At 37.8% G+C, this 18,405-nt stretch overlaps 1 protein-coding gene across 5 annotated transcripts in view; it reads left to right on the top strand.

Annotated features, from left to right (window-relative positions):
* Window positions 1-1,434: 1,434 nt before the first annotated feature.
* Window positions 1,435-18,405, top strand: part of LOC149250794 (heat stress transcription factor A-1-like) — a 46,325-nt gene continuing 29,354 nt past the window's right edge. For 4 of the 5 annotated variants that reach the window (XM_089459231.1, XM_089459233.1, XM_089459232.1 and 1 more), the window contains exons 1-2: window positions 1,436-2,414; window positions 3,050-4,437. In XM_089459231.1, coding sequence (XP_089315357.1) covers window positions 2,193-2,414; window positions 3,050-4,437 — 1,610 coding nt within the window. In that variant the 5' untranslated portion in view covers window positions 1,436-2,192. Of the gene's footprint in view, window positions 2,415-3,049; window positions 4,438-18,405 lie in introns of all 5 variants that reach the window. The other variant, XM_089459229.1, reaches the window with a different exon arrangement.

Below are 18,405 nucleotides of genomic sequence, written 5' to 3'. Positions count from 1 at the left end.
TCAAAAGTACTTTTACTTCATAACAAGGTCACACAAAGGGCATCACAAGCCAAATGAAGGCAAGCGACATGTACATAACTAAGCCACATAATTGACCTTGCCTCATAAATTACAAAATAAAACATAATATGGATAATTAATAAACATAGATAATGATATTAACCTTGGTTAAGCTAGTTTACATAATAGCTCTATTCCAACCACTAAGTCACAACCAAACACATCACCATAAATAACAATATTTTAGTAAATCATATCATCCACTATGGAGCCCAAGCTAAGTCACTCACAAGCTTTGGAAGTACTTTTGTCTCATAACAAGGCCACAAAAAAGGTATTGCAAGCCCACTAAGGATAAGACACATGTACAAAGCTCAACCACTAAATTGACCTTATTTCATGAATCATAACATAAAAAACATAAATAATTAATAAATAAAAATATTACTATTTACCGTGGTATTAATTTATACTAATTTACCTAACTATTACAAACGTTAGACCACAACCAAACATATTACTATAAATAACACAATGTTTAATAAATCAAATCATTCATTGTCAAATCCAAAGGAACTCATTAATAAACATTACAAAATACTTTTGCCTCAAAACATAGCCACACAAAAGCCATCACAAACGAAGTAAAAATGACACCTGCAAAGTTAATCCATTGAATCATGAAGAGAACATGAATAATTATAAATATAAATAATATTATTGACATTAGTTGCTCAACTAAAGTACAACCAAACATATCTATATAAATAATATCATTTATAAGCTCTATTTAGAAAATCAAATTATACATTATCAAGCTCTATTTAGAAAATCAAATTATACATTAAAGTTATTAGTAAAGTGCTTTTACCTCACAAGAAAACCACAGAATGGATAAAGCAAGCCAACGAAGAGCACGGCACTCTGATGCAAAGCTGATCCACTTACCTCGTTCATGGATGATGGAATGGAAGAGAACATATATGGTTGATAAACATAAATTATGTTATTGACATTAAAATAAAAATAAATAAATACGTATATTCCACTCATGTGACTTATATGATGTTAGATGATAAAAAATACATTGAATCCGTCGCCAAGTGTAACTTCTCTCTCCACAAGGAAAATAAATGCCACGTGGAATCGAGCAAAGAAAAATTGATCTCATGCAAAATCGAGAAAATAACCCTAACCCCACACCACCATATCGATTGCTTTGCAACTGCCACTCGATCCCCTTCACCCCTCCCTACAATTAAATCCTCCCAAAAAACTCTCAGGGACACTCCCGAGAACGGATTTGGTCCCCTTTTCCTGGAACGACGAAAAGCTCATTCAGCATGCAATCCTGCAAAGCTCCAACACACTTCAAAAGCCGCTGGGCACCATTTCCCCACATCCCGCGTATGGAAGCTTCAAAAAAATTATACAATATGGGTATTTATCCATCAAAATGTCTTGCATTAAAGGTATTCACTCCGAAGTCCTCTGTGCTGTTTTAGAGCTTCCAGCCGTTATTCTGTGATTTGCCGCTAGGGATTTACTCTGAGAGCCGCTGGATCGGATCGGCTCGAGTTATTTCTGAGCGAACTGGGGTTTTAATTCGGTCGAGTCGTGAAATTTTGTGTGCATCGGTTTCCCGCATTGGAAGCGGGTAAGCTTTCCATTGATTAGCAATTTTAATTTTTTCGAGGACCTAGGGTTAGAGTGTGGCAGATATCGGAGGAATATGGCGCTATGTTGCAGATGCGTTTCTTAAAAGAATGTTAACTGCTCCATTTTGAGCGATTTACACACGTGAGGGTTTTGGAGGGATTAGGCTTGAATCTCACCGATGTGCGTGGAGGTTTTTGCATGCTTTGGTTATTTTTGGATACAACAACATGTAAATGGGTTCACTTTGAGACATTTTTAGAGGCGGACCAGGAACTATCCAGATGCATCACATTCCTTTCAGATGAAGTAAGCATGTATCTCAGTTGGTATGCAGTGACCAGTCAGCGAAATTGTTGAGTGAGGCTCTCCCGAATTTGTGGTCGTTTAGGAGCAATTGCAGTCTTATGCAATTTTGGGATTTCTTAGACCAGACGTACTTGCAAATTGTGTTCAGGAGGAATCAGTAACTTCCTGGTGGATATGGTTTACTAGTATAAGGCGAATATACGTATTATTTTACCGATATCTTGGTCATGGATGGATCACAGACTAGCAGCACTAGCAATGCTCCCCCACCTTTCCTCACAAAGACCTATGACATGGTAGATGATCCAGCGACAGACTCGATAGTGTCCTGGAGCCCTGGCAATAACAGTTTTATTGTTTGGAATCCACCTGAATTTGCACGAGACCTTCTTCCAAAGTATTTCAAACACAACAATTTTTCAAGCTTCGTGAGACAACTAAACACATATGTAAGTCCGATGGCAGTTCTATGTTGGGACAACATTTTTTTCCAAGTAATAGGGAAGTTATAAGTGATTACAGGAGTATGTACTAGATTTGCCAAGGACTCTGTTGAGATACGAGGAGCATTGCAATCGTTTTTCATATTCCGTTGTTTTAGTCGCTAATGGATGCTGGATACAAGCATTTGGTCAAATTTGATGCTTTTTCCATCTTGCTTGTGTTTCTTCGTTTTTATAATGACATGCTCTTTGAATATCTTCTAAACTGCAGTAACATATTGATAGATTTAGTTGCCACTGTCATGAACCCTTTTTGATCATTTTGAAATTTTCCATACAGTTGCAAATTGAAAAATGATCTGGTCTCAAGTTTGTCAGCCTATTTTTCTAATAGCTAGTTTTGCCAACTGTAGTCTGTAACACAAAATCTCTATATAGCAATAGGATTCTGGAAATAATTATTATCCCATGCGACTTTAACTAACTAATTCTTTAACAGCAATGAACAAGCATCAGCATTTTATTTTTGTTCCAGAAAAAAGTATGATTTCTGAAAAAAATTTCTTAGTTATGTAAGGTTTCTTAATTATGTAAATTTTTACCAGTTACAGTTGTCCTCACATGTACATTTGTTTAAACAGGGGTTTAGAAAAGTTGATCCAGATCGATGGGAATTTGCAAACGAAGGTTTTCTTAGAGGTCAAAAACATTTGCTAAAGAATATTTATAGGCGGAAGCCTACACATAGCCACACTCAACCACCGCAGCAACAGGGACAGAGCTCTTCTGTCGGTGCATGTGTAGAAGTTGGGAAATTTGGTCTGGAGGAAGAAATTGAGAGGCTCAAACGGGATAAGAATGTATTGATGTCAGAACTAGTCAGACTGAGGCAGCAGCAGCAGTCTACCGATCTCCAGCTACAGACAGTGTCTCAACGCCTTCAAGGGATGGAACAACGGCAGCAACAAATGATGTCATTCTTGGCAAAAGCCATGCAGAATCCTGGGTTTTTGGCACAGCTTGTGCAACAGAATGAAAACAATAAACGTCTTGCAGCAACTAACAAGAAAAGGCGATTACCCAAGCAAGAAGAAAACTCACAGGATGGGCAACATGGCTCTCCAGATGGCCAGATTGTGAAGTATCAACCTGCTTTAAGCGATGCTGCCAAAGCATTGCTTATGCAGCTTTTCAACACTGAGACTTCTAATAAGTTAGAATCATCATCAAATGGATTGGATAACCTTTTAGATGTTGGACGTTCTTCAAGTGAAGCAATTGACGATGGAAATGGGAGCTCCATATGTCGACAGTCAGGAGTAACTCTCACAGAGATGCATGGAACATCAGGATTTTCAGATGCATGTGTCACATCAGGATTTTCAGATGCATGTGTCACTTCAGACATTTCTGATCTTCAGGCATCTTCGACATTATCAGATATGCACTGCTCGGCTGAATTGCCAGAGATTGTTGCATCTTCAGGATTCCCTGAAATGGTTGTATCTTCAGGGTTGGCAGATATGCATCCATTTTCAAATTTGGCAGAATCCATCGTCACAAGCACGGATCTTCCTACTTCTCAGCTTGAATTACCTGAAATGCAAAGCATAGTGACAGTTAATCACAATGGCAGTATTCCTAGTGAAGATTATATGCGGCCTAAAATACTTACACAAGATACCCACTCTGAACCAATAGCTATGGAGATGGGATTAGTCATTGACGGAGATAGGTTTTCCTCAGAGGGTGATGGAGATATTATGTTGGATGGTGAGGATCTGTTGCCAGAAATCAACGATGTGTTTTGGGAACAATTTCTTGCAGAGAGTGCAACGTCAGGGGGAACGGAAGAGGCTGAGTCTGCGGCGCAGGAAAGTCTTACCAAAGATCAGGGTGAGAAACCATCTGAAAATGGGAATTGTGTGGAAAAAACAAAAATATGGATAATCTCACGGAACAGATGGGTCAGCTGGCATCAGAATCAACCCTTGAGATTTGTATCTTGGGATAGATGCATATTGTGGAGGTATGAATATTGCTTATGCAGATAGTTTTGACGGTCAATACACAAGTTGAATGTAAACATTGGATAAGTATTTTGGACAAAATACTTTTAAAAAAGTACATATGCAATTTTGCTGTCACATGCTGCTCTTTAGATGTGCTTTTTTATTTAACTATTTGTTAGCATGTCTCAAAAGGTATCACAGGCAGCATTCTTTCTAAGCCATAGTTACAAATTGAAACCTCACCAATGGTAAAATCTTCTGAATTGGAAAGATATTTACAGAAAAGGATTTCCCATGGACACCTGATGTTTGTTTCATGCAAAAAGTGAAAAGAGTACAAAAGCAAAAGAGCTGCGAGTATTTTTATGCTAATTTTGTGAGTCAAGCGACTATAATTGTTTGTTGCACTTAGTAGTCTTAATCAGAAACAACATGACTATAATTGTTCGTTTCACTTTAGACTAGTAGTAGTCTTAATCAGAAACAACACGAATATAATTTTTCTGTTTTACTTTAGACTAGTAGTAGTCTTAATCAGAAACAATACGCTGTGTTAGTTTTTGGTACACTGTATTGTTGAAGTGCACTTGTGTATTGGGCACTGACAAAAATTAAGGCCAAAGTGGCATTGAAACAATAATACTTTACACAACGAAACTGCATTTAGCCTATGGATGTTCAACATTTTTATGTTTTGATACATATGTATGTATGTAGTCTAAGGTTGGTTTCAATGTAAATAAGATACAATCACAAATTCACTTGTGCTAGTCTGTAGGGGTAAAATCAGAAAGTAACATAACAATAAGTATAACAAATTTCAGGTAGTGGAAATAATTGAAAACAATAGTTGTACAACATTGGAAAGTAAAAATCATGGCAAGTATTCAATAATTTTTTGCAGCTTTCTATTAACTTTCAATAAAAGTATGTACATAGATAGTCGGTTTGCTTGTAACCTAAAATTCTTCTTGGAGTTGCAGGAAACCAGGCGATAAAATACAAAATCTGTTCTGTGCCACTTATATGCGTAGATAGCCATAAAGATAACAGGATAACAAGACTTATAGTCATTATTTAATATTAGTATGATGTAATACTAAATACTATGAAAACATTATAAAGTAGTTAAGTAAGGTTCAATGAACTCTATTGGTATGATATATAATATAACCAATGTTAGCAGACTTGACTTAAAGAATTATTAGGCTAGATAGAAAGAGCCGACTCCAAAGTACATAATGCAGGTTTTCAATAATTTTTGTTTCAAAGTATATAAAGGATACTACATACTACAAAACACCATGGATTTTGGACAGTTCATAGATTTGTTGTTTGCCTGCTAAGCATTTAGGTCCCAAAAATAAGGTAAATGACTTCGGGTATCAAGAATAGTAGGGTGTCTCGATTCTGCCCACTAGTGGTTTTAGGATCTGTGAGGAGATCATGAAAATAAGACTCTGCTTTCTTGCTGATCTGATTCTATCTTATACAACAGTGTTATCTTTAACTATTCTGGAGAATCTTTTGAAGGTCCATTGTTTTGGAGTTGTTTTATGGAAAAAGGTTGTATTTTTTTCACCTGCTTCTCACCATTGGATTCTGAATTTCTGTCTCCAGAATGTTTCCTCTTTTGTTGATGTTGTCCAGGTATGAGTATACATTTCCTTCCTTTTCCTTTATTGGACATCAGCTTTCCCTGGATTTATATTTGATTTCAGATTTGTGTCATATTTTTTTCAAAATTCACTTTTGTAGAGATGTTTCCAAAGGTATTGCGATTCCATTTATTGATATTGGTCAGGCATTGAAGCTTATTAACCAGCAGGAACATCTTAGACGCCTTATAGGCATTCGATTCATTCCAAGTGTGGATGTTATCTTTGCACCTAGATGGAAGAACCAGAGCTTCAAATTCAAAGGGAGTATTCTTCTTTTTAATGGTATTCCTATTAGAATGGACTCTGCTTCAAACTTTAGCTCTACATGATTCAACTATCAAAAAATTGCTGAGTAATTCCATAATGAAGCTTCTTTCTTCAATTATCTTTGAATGAAATTACCTAATTTTGGATCAATGTTAATTAAATAGTGATTCTAATCATGTCAATGTCAAACAGGTTTTGGTGTAATCTTCACTGTATGACCCCTCTTTTTTCCATGTGCTTCCAAGATAGTATTTAGATTCCCTTTGATGTTCTAGGGGATGTTCCCATTTGTGATCTTTTGTTGGATATAAGATACTAATAGGCAAGTTTCAACATGGTCCATTTGTGGCCATAAGCATTGGTCAGAATAAAAGTTAGATTCCATTTTTCGTATTACACTTCGAGGCTAAGCCTAAATAATCCCTTAAGCAATTGGCGAAGAATGTCATATTGACTTGTATCATTTTGGTAACTAGAGATAGAATAGCGAGAAGTCAAAACATTTCACTTGAATGAGCTTGATCCCACCATATCGCCAAGCCTCTTGCTCTTCCTTCAGTTGATTTGTGTTTTCCTTCTATTATTGGCCAAATACATTCTTAGCTTTCTCCAAATCTTCCATAGATAACTTTGATTCTTAGATGACCCTGTCAGGTTATTCCATTGAGAATTTTCTGCATTGATTCCTCTGGATTAGAGAATGTTTGTCATGCATATCGTGAAAAGCTGCTACCTCTTAACAGTTCAGGTAAAAGGGCCAGAAATTCTTTCATGGCAGATCCCTAGAGACCATTTTTTTTAGCTAAGTTGCAGGAAACATGACCCCCCTGGGTACCAGCTGTGTTTTGGTATGGAAACCCTGAAATGCAGCAAAAATGCGTTTTAGCATCTGTACGACACATTTTTAAATGCAGTTTTGGGCGTAGGACCCAGAAAATGATATTTAATGATTAAAATTATTTTTTTAGCTAGTAATATTTTAATGAGTCTTCTTGAAGCCTCTAGAAACAAAAAAAAAATCTTTAAAAGAGGATGTCACCTTCATTTTTCCTCGCACCAATGTTTAAAGTGACCCTTATTAGCTGAGGTTTTTCTTAAATCAATAGTGACACAAATCCTAGAATTTTGCTAGTGTTCTTTCTTTTGTTAATTGTGTTGCTACTACATATTTCAGTGTGTTTCTAGTGGATTTTAATGCAGCAACTTCATTCTAAAACCGCAGTGGCAAGAAATGAAGATGAGCTTATACTAGAGATTGATGGTTTTTCCACCCTAGGAGCTTGCTCCCAAAAATTGGGAGCATGCTTTGATCCTTTTTGAGATGTTCTCTACAAACTTGTGAGTGTGATGCTATTCGAGTAGAGGAGTGCACTCCCTTGATGTTATTGAAGCCAAGGAGCGTGTTCCCAAGGCGCTCCCTAGACACTTCCAAGATGCTCCTAGTGCGTTGCTTGAGAGTTGGATGCTCCCACAAGTTATATATATATATATATAAGAGCTATTCCCACTTTCCTTATTCTTTCATTTTCATTTTCATTTGCTTGAGCTTTGAGTGTGGAGAGAACAAAGAGGAGCTTCAAGGAGAGAGCCAGTGTTGCAGGCGAGTGCCCCCCCGATCTCGCTCCCAATCCGTGCTCCAGGCCGGAGTGACTCGGGAGCGCGCTCTCGAAATAAAATTTTGCTCCCTGCCATTTTCCAGATCGAATTGGGGAGCGTTGCTCCCATCGCATCGCGATTTTTATAGCTTGGGAGTGGTCGGGGAGAGTTATAAAAAACGCTCCTGGCGGCCAAAAAATCGGGCGGGAAAAAAAAAATTCCGCCGAAAAAAAGTTGCCGTTGGGAACAAAAAAAGGGAGGGAATGGAGGAAAGGGAGGGAGGGAGGGAATATAAATAAACCCTCCCTCCAATGAATTCATTATTTTAGAAATTGTGTGAGTGGGAGTAAGAGTGAGCAAGAGAGAGTAAGAGAGAGTGAGGGGCAAGAGAGAGCAAGTGAGAGTGAGAGCAAGGAGCAAGGAGAGAGCAAGTGCTAAGGAGTAAGGAGAGATTGGAGGCCAAAGAGGTAGGCTCTATTTTAGCAATTTTCTTTTAATGTTCATTACTAAATAAATAAATAATTTTTTTTCTTCCATGGACCCATTCCCATTCCATTTTTTTGCAGATTCAAAACTTCAAATTTCAAGCATCATTGTTATATTTCTTGGCATTTTCTTCTACTTGGTTCCTCTTTTGGTTATTATGGTGTTGGAGAGTAGAAAAAGGAGGGTTGAAAATGAAGAAGTGGGTCATAGTGGATTTGAGGAAAACCCCGGAGAGGAGGAGAGTGAACACAAGTCTCAAAAAAATAAACAAGACCAAACTCCATTGTGGAAATATGTTAATAGGCCTGAAGCAAGGAAAGGGGGTGGAACCACTAAATTTCATTGCCCCCATTGCAACAATAATTACACAGGTTCATACACTCATGCCAGAAAGCACCTCTGCGGGAAAAGGCCATGGGATGGAGATAAACAAATAGGAACCAAAACTTGTACAAGTGTGTCAGCAGCAGATAGAGCCAAATACATAAGGGAAGAGGAGGAAGCCCAATACAAATCTAAAAAATCAAAGGGTTTCTTCGAACCAAGTTCACAATCACATGCACAAAGAACTCCTTCAGCATCCTCCCAAGGAAGTGGATATGGAGGCACAGGGTCACCAAGTTTAAGGCGTAGAAGCATATCAGATTTCCTCGATGAAGGGTGTAGGAATGATGTGGATTCAAAAGTTTACATGTTTCTGTATGCATGTGGGATACCATTCAATGTTCTTCGCTCACCTTATTGGCACAAAATGGTTTTTGCCATAAATGATACCCCTAAAGGTTACAAGAGCCCTGGGTATGACAAGGCTAGAACCGTTGGACTTGATCATGAAAAAGCAAAAATATCACATTCTTTGAGTAGAATGACAAGTTCTTGGACTGACCATGGGGTGTCCATTATATCTGATGGATGGACAAATGTAAAAGGCAAGCCATTGATAAGTGTTCTTGCCGTGTCTGTTAGTGGTGCCATCTTTCTTTCAGCATATGATTACTCAGACAAGTTCAAGACCGGCATCAACATTGCAGAACCATTACTTGAAACAATTGACCGTATTGGGCCATACAATGTCATCCAAGTCATCACTAATAATGCTCCTAATTGTAAGGCAGCGGGAGCAATTATTGAGGATAAATACCCCAACATATTTTGGTCTGGGTGTTTGGTTCACACAATGAACCTTTTGATGCATGATATTGTTAAGAACAAAAACGAACAATACAAATGGATTGGTGATTTGTACAAGAGAGGCAAAGAAATGATAAAATTTATTACAAATCATAGCAATACCCATGGCCTTTTCTGCAGTCACTCAAGATTGGAGTTGTTGAAGATTGCGAGGACTAGATTTGATAGCTATTACCTCACCTTCAAGCGCCTTTTGAAGGTAAGAGAGTCATTGGCTAGCATGGTATCAAGTCCACACTGGTAGGTATTAAAGGAAAGGGCTACAAATGTAGCTGACAGGCAAGGTTTTGAACAGGTGGAGGAGACCGCTCTTGATGGTATGTTTTGGGCACATGTGAGGCAAGTATTGGATTTCACCAAGCCCGTTTATCACATGATTCGGTTTGCAGATACAGATAAACCAGTGATTGGCGAGGTGTATGAGCAGATGGATACCGTGTTGGGGCGGATAAAAGATATTGTTCATAAAAATGATCCTAAATTGTATAAACCAATGTTGCATTAATCATTATCGGGATTAAATCGGTGCGGGGAAAAAATCGGAATTATCGGAAAAAATCGGGAAAAAATCGTTTGGTACAAAAATATTCATTTTTTTCAATTTGTTAATATCTAAACCATCTACAACATAAAATAAATACATTGACACATAAATATGATAAAAAAATTAATATATAAGATGTTTAATATCATTTCTAGCACTAAAATCACACATAACATTGAATCATGTCCTAAATAGTAAGTCCTGACTCCCGAGTCCCAACTCAGCCTCAAAATATCAACAAAAAATATGATAATGTATCTCATCATGTCATATACAATAAAATGAAAGTCTAATCCTATTGATTTCCTTTGCCCCTCTTGCGAGAAAATGCCATAGCTTTCCCTTTCCCTCTAGATGTAGATGCTAGTGCCCGTGCTGGTGGAGATGGCAGTGGAGTCTAATGTGCTCTAGAAGCTGAAGAACTAGAAGTAGGAGCTATAGGAGGTATACCACGTCCTCTACTAGTGGCAGTGTAGCTCGGGCAGGCGGTGTCACCTCCTCCTCCTATTCCTCCTCCTCCTCCTCCTCCTCCTCCACCTGCTCCTCCTCCTCCCCCCCCTCCACTACATCCTGCACTAACCAATCATAAACAGAATCCATGAGAGGCCTCTCGGCCTCAACCCTCCATGCAGCAGTGGTGTCAGTCCCATCCAATGAGATGGTATCCACATCAGGTGTCCTCTCAAGTTGCCTCACCCACAATCGAAGATTGTAGTAGACGTAGACCATGTCATTAAGTCGCTGGGACTCCAACTTGTACAAAGATCATGAAATAATAATTGATAATTATAAAAAAGATATTGTTTACTAAATTCAAAAATTTATTTGGAAATTTGCAATATTTTAAATGTTTAAGTGTTAACTTGTTGCGCTTCTTGTTGTGTATTTTTTCAAATACATTCTAGTTGCGCTCACATCTTGAGGAGCTGCATATTTAGCTGAGGATGCAAATGGCAAGCTTTTGCAGAAGGGGTACCCTGCCACCATACATTTTCCACCATGCATCTACAACAAAATTACAAATAAAATTTTAAATAAACATAAGAAAAAAATGGAATTTGAAGAGACAATGAAATTTGAAACAAAGTTACAAACTAAAAAATACCTGGCATTTTAATCGTCCTATCATTGACAACCATCTCAAAGCCAAATGTGCCACCTACCATCCTATATGTCTCAATTTGTTTAGAGATCTCTATATGTTGTTCTGGAGATCGCACCATCTTCTGGACACAGGATAAGAATCCATACATGATCTCAACATCAAAATCAAACCCACATGCATAAGAAAATGCAGGGATCAGGAAAAGCCCAGTAGCATGAATGGGACGATGGAGTGTGTTGTTCCATCGCTCATCAATCACTCCCCATAGAAGGAGTTGTTTCTGAAACCCATCATCTCCGTTATCATCATAGTAGGCCCGAATGGCTTCTTTGGTCCTGTCCATGGCTTCATACAAATAGCCCATTGCGGGCTTCTCACCATCAACCAACCGAAGAACCTTTACCAAAGGTTCAGTAACGGCGCACACCTCCTGCACTCCCGCCCAGAAGTCTTCCTGGTATGAAACTAGTCTGCATACGGCATCTCCTTCTGGTTTGCGGCTCATTGCCAAAGCACGCCACTCCTCTGAAAGAAACATTCTCTTCACATCCCACATAGAAATCAAGAGGGATTGAAGAGATATGAAACTGGTGGCAAACCGTGTAATGGCGGGGCACACCAACTCTTTGTTGTTGGTGAATCTTCTCATCAAGTTAAGCACAGATGTATGATTATATATAAATTTTGTAATGCTTTTTGATGAGTCAACAATATCTTTGACAAAGGGAATTTTCCCTATGTCCTCTAACATCAAATCAATACAATGAGCAGCACAAGGTGTCCAAAATAAAGTAGGATGCCTGTCCATAAGCATCCTACCAGCAACAACATAATTTGCAGCATTGTCCGTTATGACTTGGACAACATGTTGTTCACCCACCTCCAAAATAAACACATCCAGCGAATCACATAAAGTTCTTGCATCTTTGATTTGTGCAGATGCATCAACAAATTTGATAAACATAGTCCCCTTGGGACAACTAACCAAGAAGTTTACAAGGGTTCTCCCCTTTTGGTCAATCCAACCATCTGACATAACAGTGCATCCTGTTTGTGCCCATGATGCCCTAAATCCTCCAATCTTTGGGTGCAGTCACGCTTTTCATTTTGAAAAATCCGGCCTCTGAAATCATGATAAGAAGGGATTTTGTACCCCAGGCCAACACTGGCAATAGCATCAACAGTAGGTTGGAAAAATGGATTATTCCTTACAATGCTGAAAGGAATATCACTCTAGAGGAGAAATTTTGCCAGCAACTTGTTAGCGTGTTCTTTCTCAGTTCTTTTTAGCATTGAACCGATAGATGGCTATGAACCAGGTGTGGTTCGAGGAACAAAAAATGATGATGCAACTACCGGATTGGCTGATGCTACAGTAGAACCAATGCCACTTGGCCCACTTCCTTCAGCTGACCTTTTTAGTTGCCTTTTGAGTTCTTCTTTGGCCACTCTATTCTGCTCTAAAGTTTCCAATGCTCTCATGGCTCTTTGGATAAGTTCAGGAGTTGTATTTATACAAGGCTCCACATCATGTCCAGGGATTTTTGCAAGGTGAAACTTCAACCTGTACATCCCCCTGGACATAGGGTGGCCACACAACTTGCAACTCAAGTTTACTCTATCATTTAGAGCATCAGGTACACCATATTCCCAGAAAGGATGCAATTTCCTTGGCATGTTTGTTTTTGAACTTTGAAGTTGCAAACTTGAAGTCTTGAATGGTGTTTTGGTGCAGTTGTGAACCTATGGGAAAATAAGGATTAGGATTACAATTTAGCATTTACAAAATACAAATTTACAAATTACAATTTAGTATTTTAATTTTTAATTTTTACATTGATGATTGTACAATGAAAATCCAAGTTACCCGTAACCCAACCTAAAACAACCATTCCAAAGTTCAAAGTTTCAAACACGAATTACCCAACCATTCCAAACCCAAGTTACCTAACCAAATGGCAAAAACAATGAAAAAACCATAAACAATGTTTTAAAAAAATGAAAAAAAAAATGGTTCCCATAGTCATACCAAGTTACCCAACCTAAAACAATGAAGAAATACAAAAAAATCTTTAAAAACAATGAAAACAAAAGAAAAACGGTGCCCATACCAAGTTTCCCAACCAAAAACAATGAAAAACATACAAAAACAATGTTTTTAAACAATGAAAACAAAAAAAAATTAATCCACATGCCGTTTCTATGGAGAAATTGATGGTCTCCTCTTGATTTCCTCCTCAAGCACTTAGATTTGGCAAAAAACCCCCTTCAGCTTGGTCTCCAAGAGCTCCTCCTCCCTCCGCGCGCGACTGTCCAAATGAGTGCATGAAAAAACCCAAAAAAACGTTATAAAACTATGCTGTCGCAACCCCCGACGAATTTTATTTATTTATTTTTTTTTTGTTTTTTGTTTTTTGTTTTTGTTATAATAAATATGTATTTGTTTAATCGCGATTTTTTCGTTTTTATCGATTTTTCAATAAAAATCGGCAAAAAAAATCTGGTGATTTTTTCGTTTAATTATTGTGATTTTATCGGCAGAGGGAAAAAATCACGTTTTTTTCATTTTATCGTGATTTTCACAACACTGCTAATTTGTACGACCTGAATCTCAATCTGAGCTGCTTCTTCTATTGCCACTGACTCTAGAAACGCTTCTCCCGACTTCTGCAAAATTCTTTTGCCACCGGAACACTGAAACGACTTCCCGAATCTGCAAATCGAACTGCCTTTGGAGGCTATTGCGCAATCCTTGTGTCAGCCTCACTGTGGCTCTTCTGCGTCTCTGCAAATGCACTCACTGGATCTAGAAAACTTCCTTCGACCTTGCTGTCCCTGTCCCTCATTGACTTTGCTTCCTAACTGAAGCTCAAACTCCCGACAATTGACTGTTGCTACTCTGGAAAATTGAATTCTCCAAGTGACTGGTGTATTCTCCATCACCGCGTCAATCCCTTCTTATATCTTCCTATTGGGACTCCAATGACCAAGATTAAATCTTAATCTATGGTTCAGATCATTTCTTGATCGATCTGTGTGAGTTTCTAGATAATTCGCACCTTGACTTAATTAGTTATGATTAATTAACCTGTTTTCCTAAGTTTAAACTTAGAAAACAATAAAAAATAGGCTAATAATCTAATTAAGTCATATCTATGTGGAATTTCTAGAAACGATTTTTGGGTTTTGGAGATCTCATGCATTCTAGCCTCTCCACCAAATTTCGTGGCTACAACAATCCGATGTTACAAAAACTAACATTTAGCACATCCTTGGCATACCTTGCTTGAAACATGAAAATACCTGAATTTGATTGAATGACTTCAATACCAAGAAAGAATCTCATTAACTCCAAATCAGTCATTTCAAACTTTCTTTATAGTTGTTTTGGACTTTCCTATTGACAAATTACTTGTGAAGATCATATCATCAACATACACACAAACAATTAGAATTTCTCCTTACTCATTTACCTTGTATACAATGTAGGCTTATTGCTGCTTTTGCTAAATCCTTTGTTGATCAAATGTGAATCAATCCTGCTATACTAAGTTCTTCAATTAGAGTTTGTCCATGCTCATTTACCTTTGTATACAATGTAGGCTCATTGTTGCTTCTGCTAAATCCACTGCTGATCAAATATGAATCAATCCCGCTGTACTAAATTCTAGGAGCTTGCTTAAGTCCATAGAGAGCTTTCTTCAACTTGTATACATTATTTTTACGACCTTCGATAACATATCCTGGTTATTGCTCTACATATACTTCCTCTTCCAAGATGCCATTCAAGAGTGTTGATTTTACATCCCATTGGATAAAATTTCCACCTATTTTGAGTTGTTGTGGTTAAGACAACTCTAACTATATGTAAACTTGTAACTGTATCCACTCTAGGCTGTTTCGCAAATCATTTTGCTACCAATCCAGCCATACACTTTTCTATTTCTCCTTTCTCATTGAGCTTCGCTTTGCAAAGCTGTTTTACATCTATGCAATCTTTATCTTTTGGTAATTCTACTAGATCCCATGTATCATTCTTCTCTATGGAATTGATCTCTTCGTCCATTGCTTTGACCCAGTTTTAATCTTTTATTGCGTCTTTAAAACATATTGGTTGGCAAGTAAATAATGCAAAATTTGAATTCATATTTGTCGTCATAGATTTCTATCAAAATTTTAGTCTTTTTAGGCCTTAAGGAGTCATATTCACAACTTGATTGAGTAGGAGTAGATTGAGTTGATAGAGTATATGACTCACCTTGAATAGAATGTCTTGGAGTCCTTGTTGGAGTACTTCTGATTTATGATTGGGTTTGCGAACCTTGTTTTCCTACTTGAACAATCTATTCCTCTGCATCATCTTCTACTCGAGGTATCGTTGCTTCAACTATTATAGATTTATCAATGCTTCCATCCCATGGTTCATTTTCCTTAAATTCAACATCTCTTATGATTATCAACTTTGTTATTGGATTGTACAATTTGTACGCCTTGTAGTTACTAATATACCCAATAAGAATGGACTTTTCACTTCTATCATCTACCTTTCTTCTCAACTCTTTAGGCACATGAGCATATGCTACACAACCAAATACTCTTAAATGTGCTACATTGCAACTCATAGCTGCCCATACTTCTTTTTGAACTTCGTTCTTCACATTTTTAGTGGGAGATTTGTTCAAAAAATTGAGCAAGCTAGTGCTTCTCCCCAAAACTCTTTTGATAGATGTTTTCCTTTGAACATGCTTCTAGCCATATTCATGATGGTTCTATTCTTCCTTTTTACTAGACCATTTCGCTGCGTTGTGTACCTTGTTGTGAACTATCTTTTTATCCCATGATGCGTGCAAAATTTATGAAGATCTTTTGAATCATGCTCACCTCCTCTGTTTGATCTGAACACTTTAATTTGATGACAATTTTGTTTCTCAATCATTGTCTCGAATCTTCAAAACTTGTCAAAAGTTTTAAATTTCTTTTCAAGGAAATACGTCCAAGTCTTCTTCTTGTAATCATCTATGAAAGTTAGGAAGTAGTAACTTCTTTTGAGTGACTAGGTTTGCATTGGACGACATAGATTTGTATGAACCAGTTCCATTGGTGCCTTTGCTCTAAAAGACACTCCCTTATAAAATCGGCCCCTCTTTGCTAGAAGGCAAACGTTCACATGAACTAGCTAGCTTTTGAATGGGAGGCAACCCTTCAACCATCTTCTGTTGTTGCAAGAGTCCAAGGCCAACAAAATGTACATGATCAATCCCGAAAAGCCATAACCAAAAATCATCCAAACAAGTTTCTTTGAGCAAATGAGTCATCATGCTTATCATACTTAATGGCAAGAGGATACATCTTATTCTTTGTCATCATTACTTTGGAAATCAACATCTTACTAGGATGTTTATCATATATGAAACAATCATCTCCCTCGAAGATTACTTTATACCCTTTTGAGTAAATTGGCCAACCTCAAGAAGATCATGTTTCGAACCTAGAGCGTAGTACACTTCTGTTATGTGCCTTTTCTGACACTATTTAGTGAGGATGTCATCCATTCCTTTTCCCATAACTTTTAGAATATTATGTGATGTCAACTTAACTTTAGTCCTTACTGAATCATCCAAATATGCAATTAATCTTATGTTTCCTGTCATATGATTGCTACATTCGCTATCTATAAGACAAATAGTGTTAAATGGATCTTAGAGGAGGAAGTGTTCCACCAAATTTAGCAGGTGCACTAAATTTGGTAGAGGGACTCACATGTGGGACCAAGGCATAGTTATATATATTTTTTATTCCTTGACTTAGGCAAATATAAGTTTTCCTATAGTCAAGAATTGGAGCGATCTCAATTGTCCAAAGAGACTTAATCTCAACCCTTCGTGGGATTAGTGGGCCCAAGTCAATTTCTACGAAGGAAAAGGGCATTCACTTGGCTCATTCATGCCCTAGAGACTTAATGGCTAAATGCAACAAGAAGAGAACACTTTTGGCTAGTGTTTTAGTGAACTAGGGCTTCAAATGAATGCAAATTAAGGGGGAAAGAGAGGCACATAAGCTTCAGACCTTATCTAGCATCCAATATACTTCAGTTGGGCTGTATTCAGGGCGTAGAAGTTGGGCTGTATTCAGGGCGTAGAAGAGGCTGTATTCAGGCTGCCCGAAGCTATACAGATCCATACAATGTGCATGTTGTTTGGGTTGTGAGGCTGAGAGAGGGTGTATCAATGCGTTGAGGAATTTATAGAGCTAAAGGGAAGTTTTCCCTTCATTGAAATATTTTTCTTAATAATATTTTTTGCTAAAGTAACTTAATAGAAGCCACCAAATTTGTAGGTTTTCCCCAGTTGGGGTTCATGGGTAAAATTTGTTGTGTTCAGTTTTATGGTATGTTTTTCTTCATTTGTTCCTTTTTTTCCGCTGCATGCTAGTTAGTAAACTCAGTATATTTGTGGATCAAAGTTAAAGTTTAGTTTTCAGCTGTTTGCCTAACATAGTTTACAAATTAGTTGTTTAGTTTTAAGAAAACTAACATGGTATCAGAGCCGCGTCTCTAAGTGAAGATCAACACCCTTGCTTCAACCTCAGGAACATGTTTAAGGCGCAGACGAGGGGCATAGTACAATTTAAGGGTTTCACTAGGGTTTCTATTAGTGTGACCTAGGGTTTTGACCCACAGAGGACATATTTTCCAGTCAGACCAACGTGCTAGGGTTTCTGAAGAATTCAACCAACAAAATGTTTTACTAGGGTTTGAGACCAGTGCACGGTTTGGAGGGAGCAACAAATTTATGCTCATGGAAGGCGAGGATTACTGTGGTGCTAGAGGAGGTGTGAAGGAGTTTGTGGAGAACCTGCTAGCCACACCAACTGACCCCTACTAGTTGGCTCAACATAACAAGAATGATGCTAGAGCAAGGAGGATTATTCTTGAAGGAGTTAAAAGACCATATTGTACCACATCTTCCTAGCAAGAAGACTGCTAAAGAAATGTGGACAACCATTTTGAACCTATCCCAGGGCTCAAGTGAGGCTAGAAAACTCATGCTTAAGGACAAACTCAAAAATATCTAGATGGATAAGTCTGAGCCCAAAATCTCTTATCTCACCAGGTTCACTCAGGTGAAGGACGAGT

This window comes from Pinus tabuliformis, chromosome 7 (assembly GCF_031772625.1).
Source record: "Pinus tabuliformis cultivar Carrire ecotype Pingquan chromosome 7, CPIR1, whole genome shotgun sequence".
Taxonomy (NCBI): domain Eukaryota; kingdom Viridiplantae; phylum Streptophyta; class Pinopsida; order Pinales; family Pinaceae; genus Pinus; species Pinus tabuliformis.
This window is presented reverse-complemented; position numbering and strand designations above follow the sequence as displayed.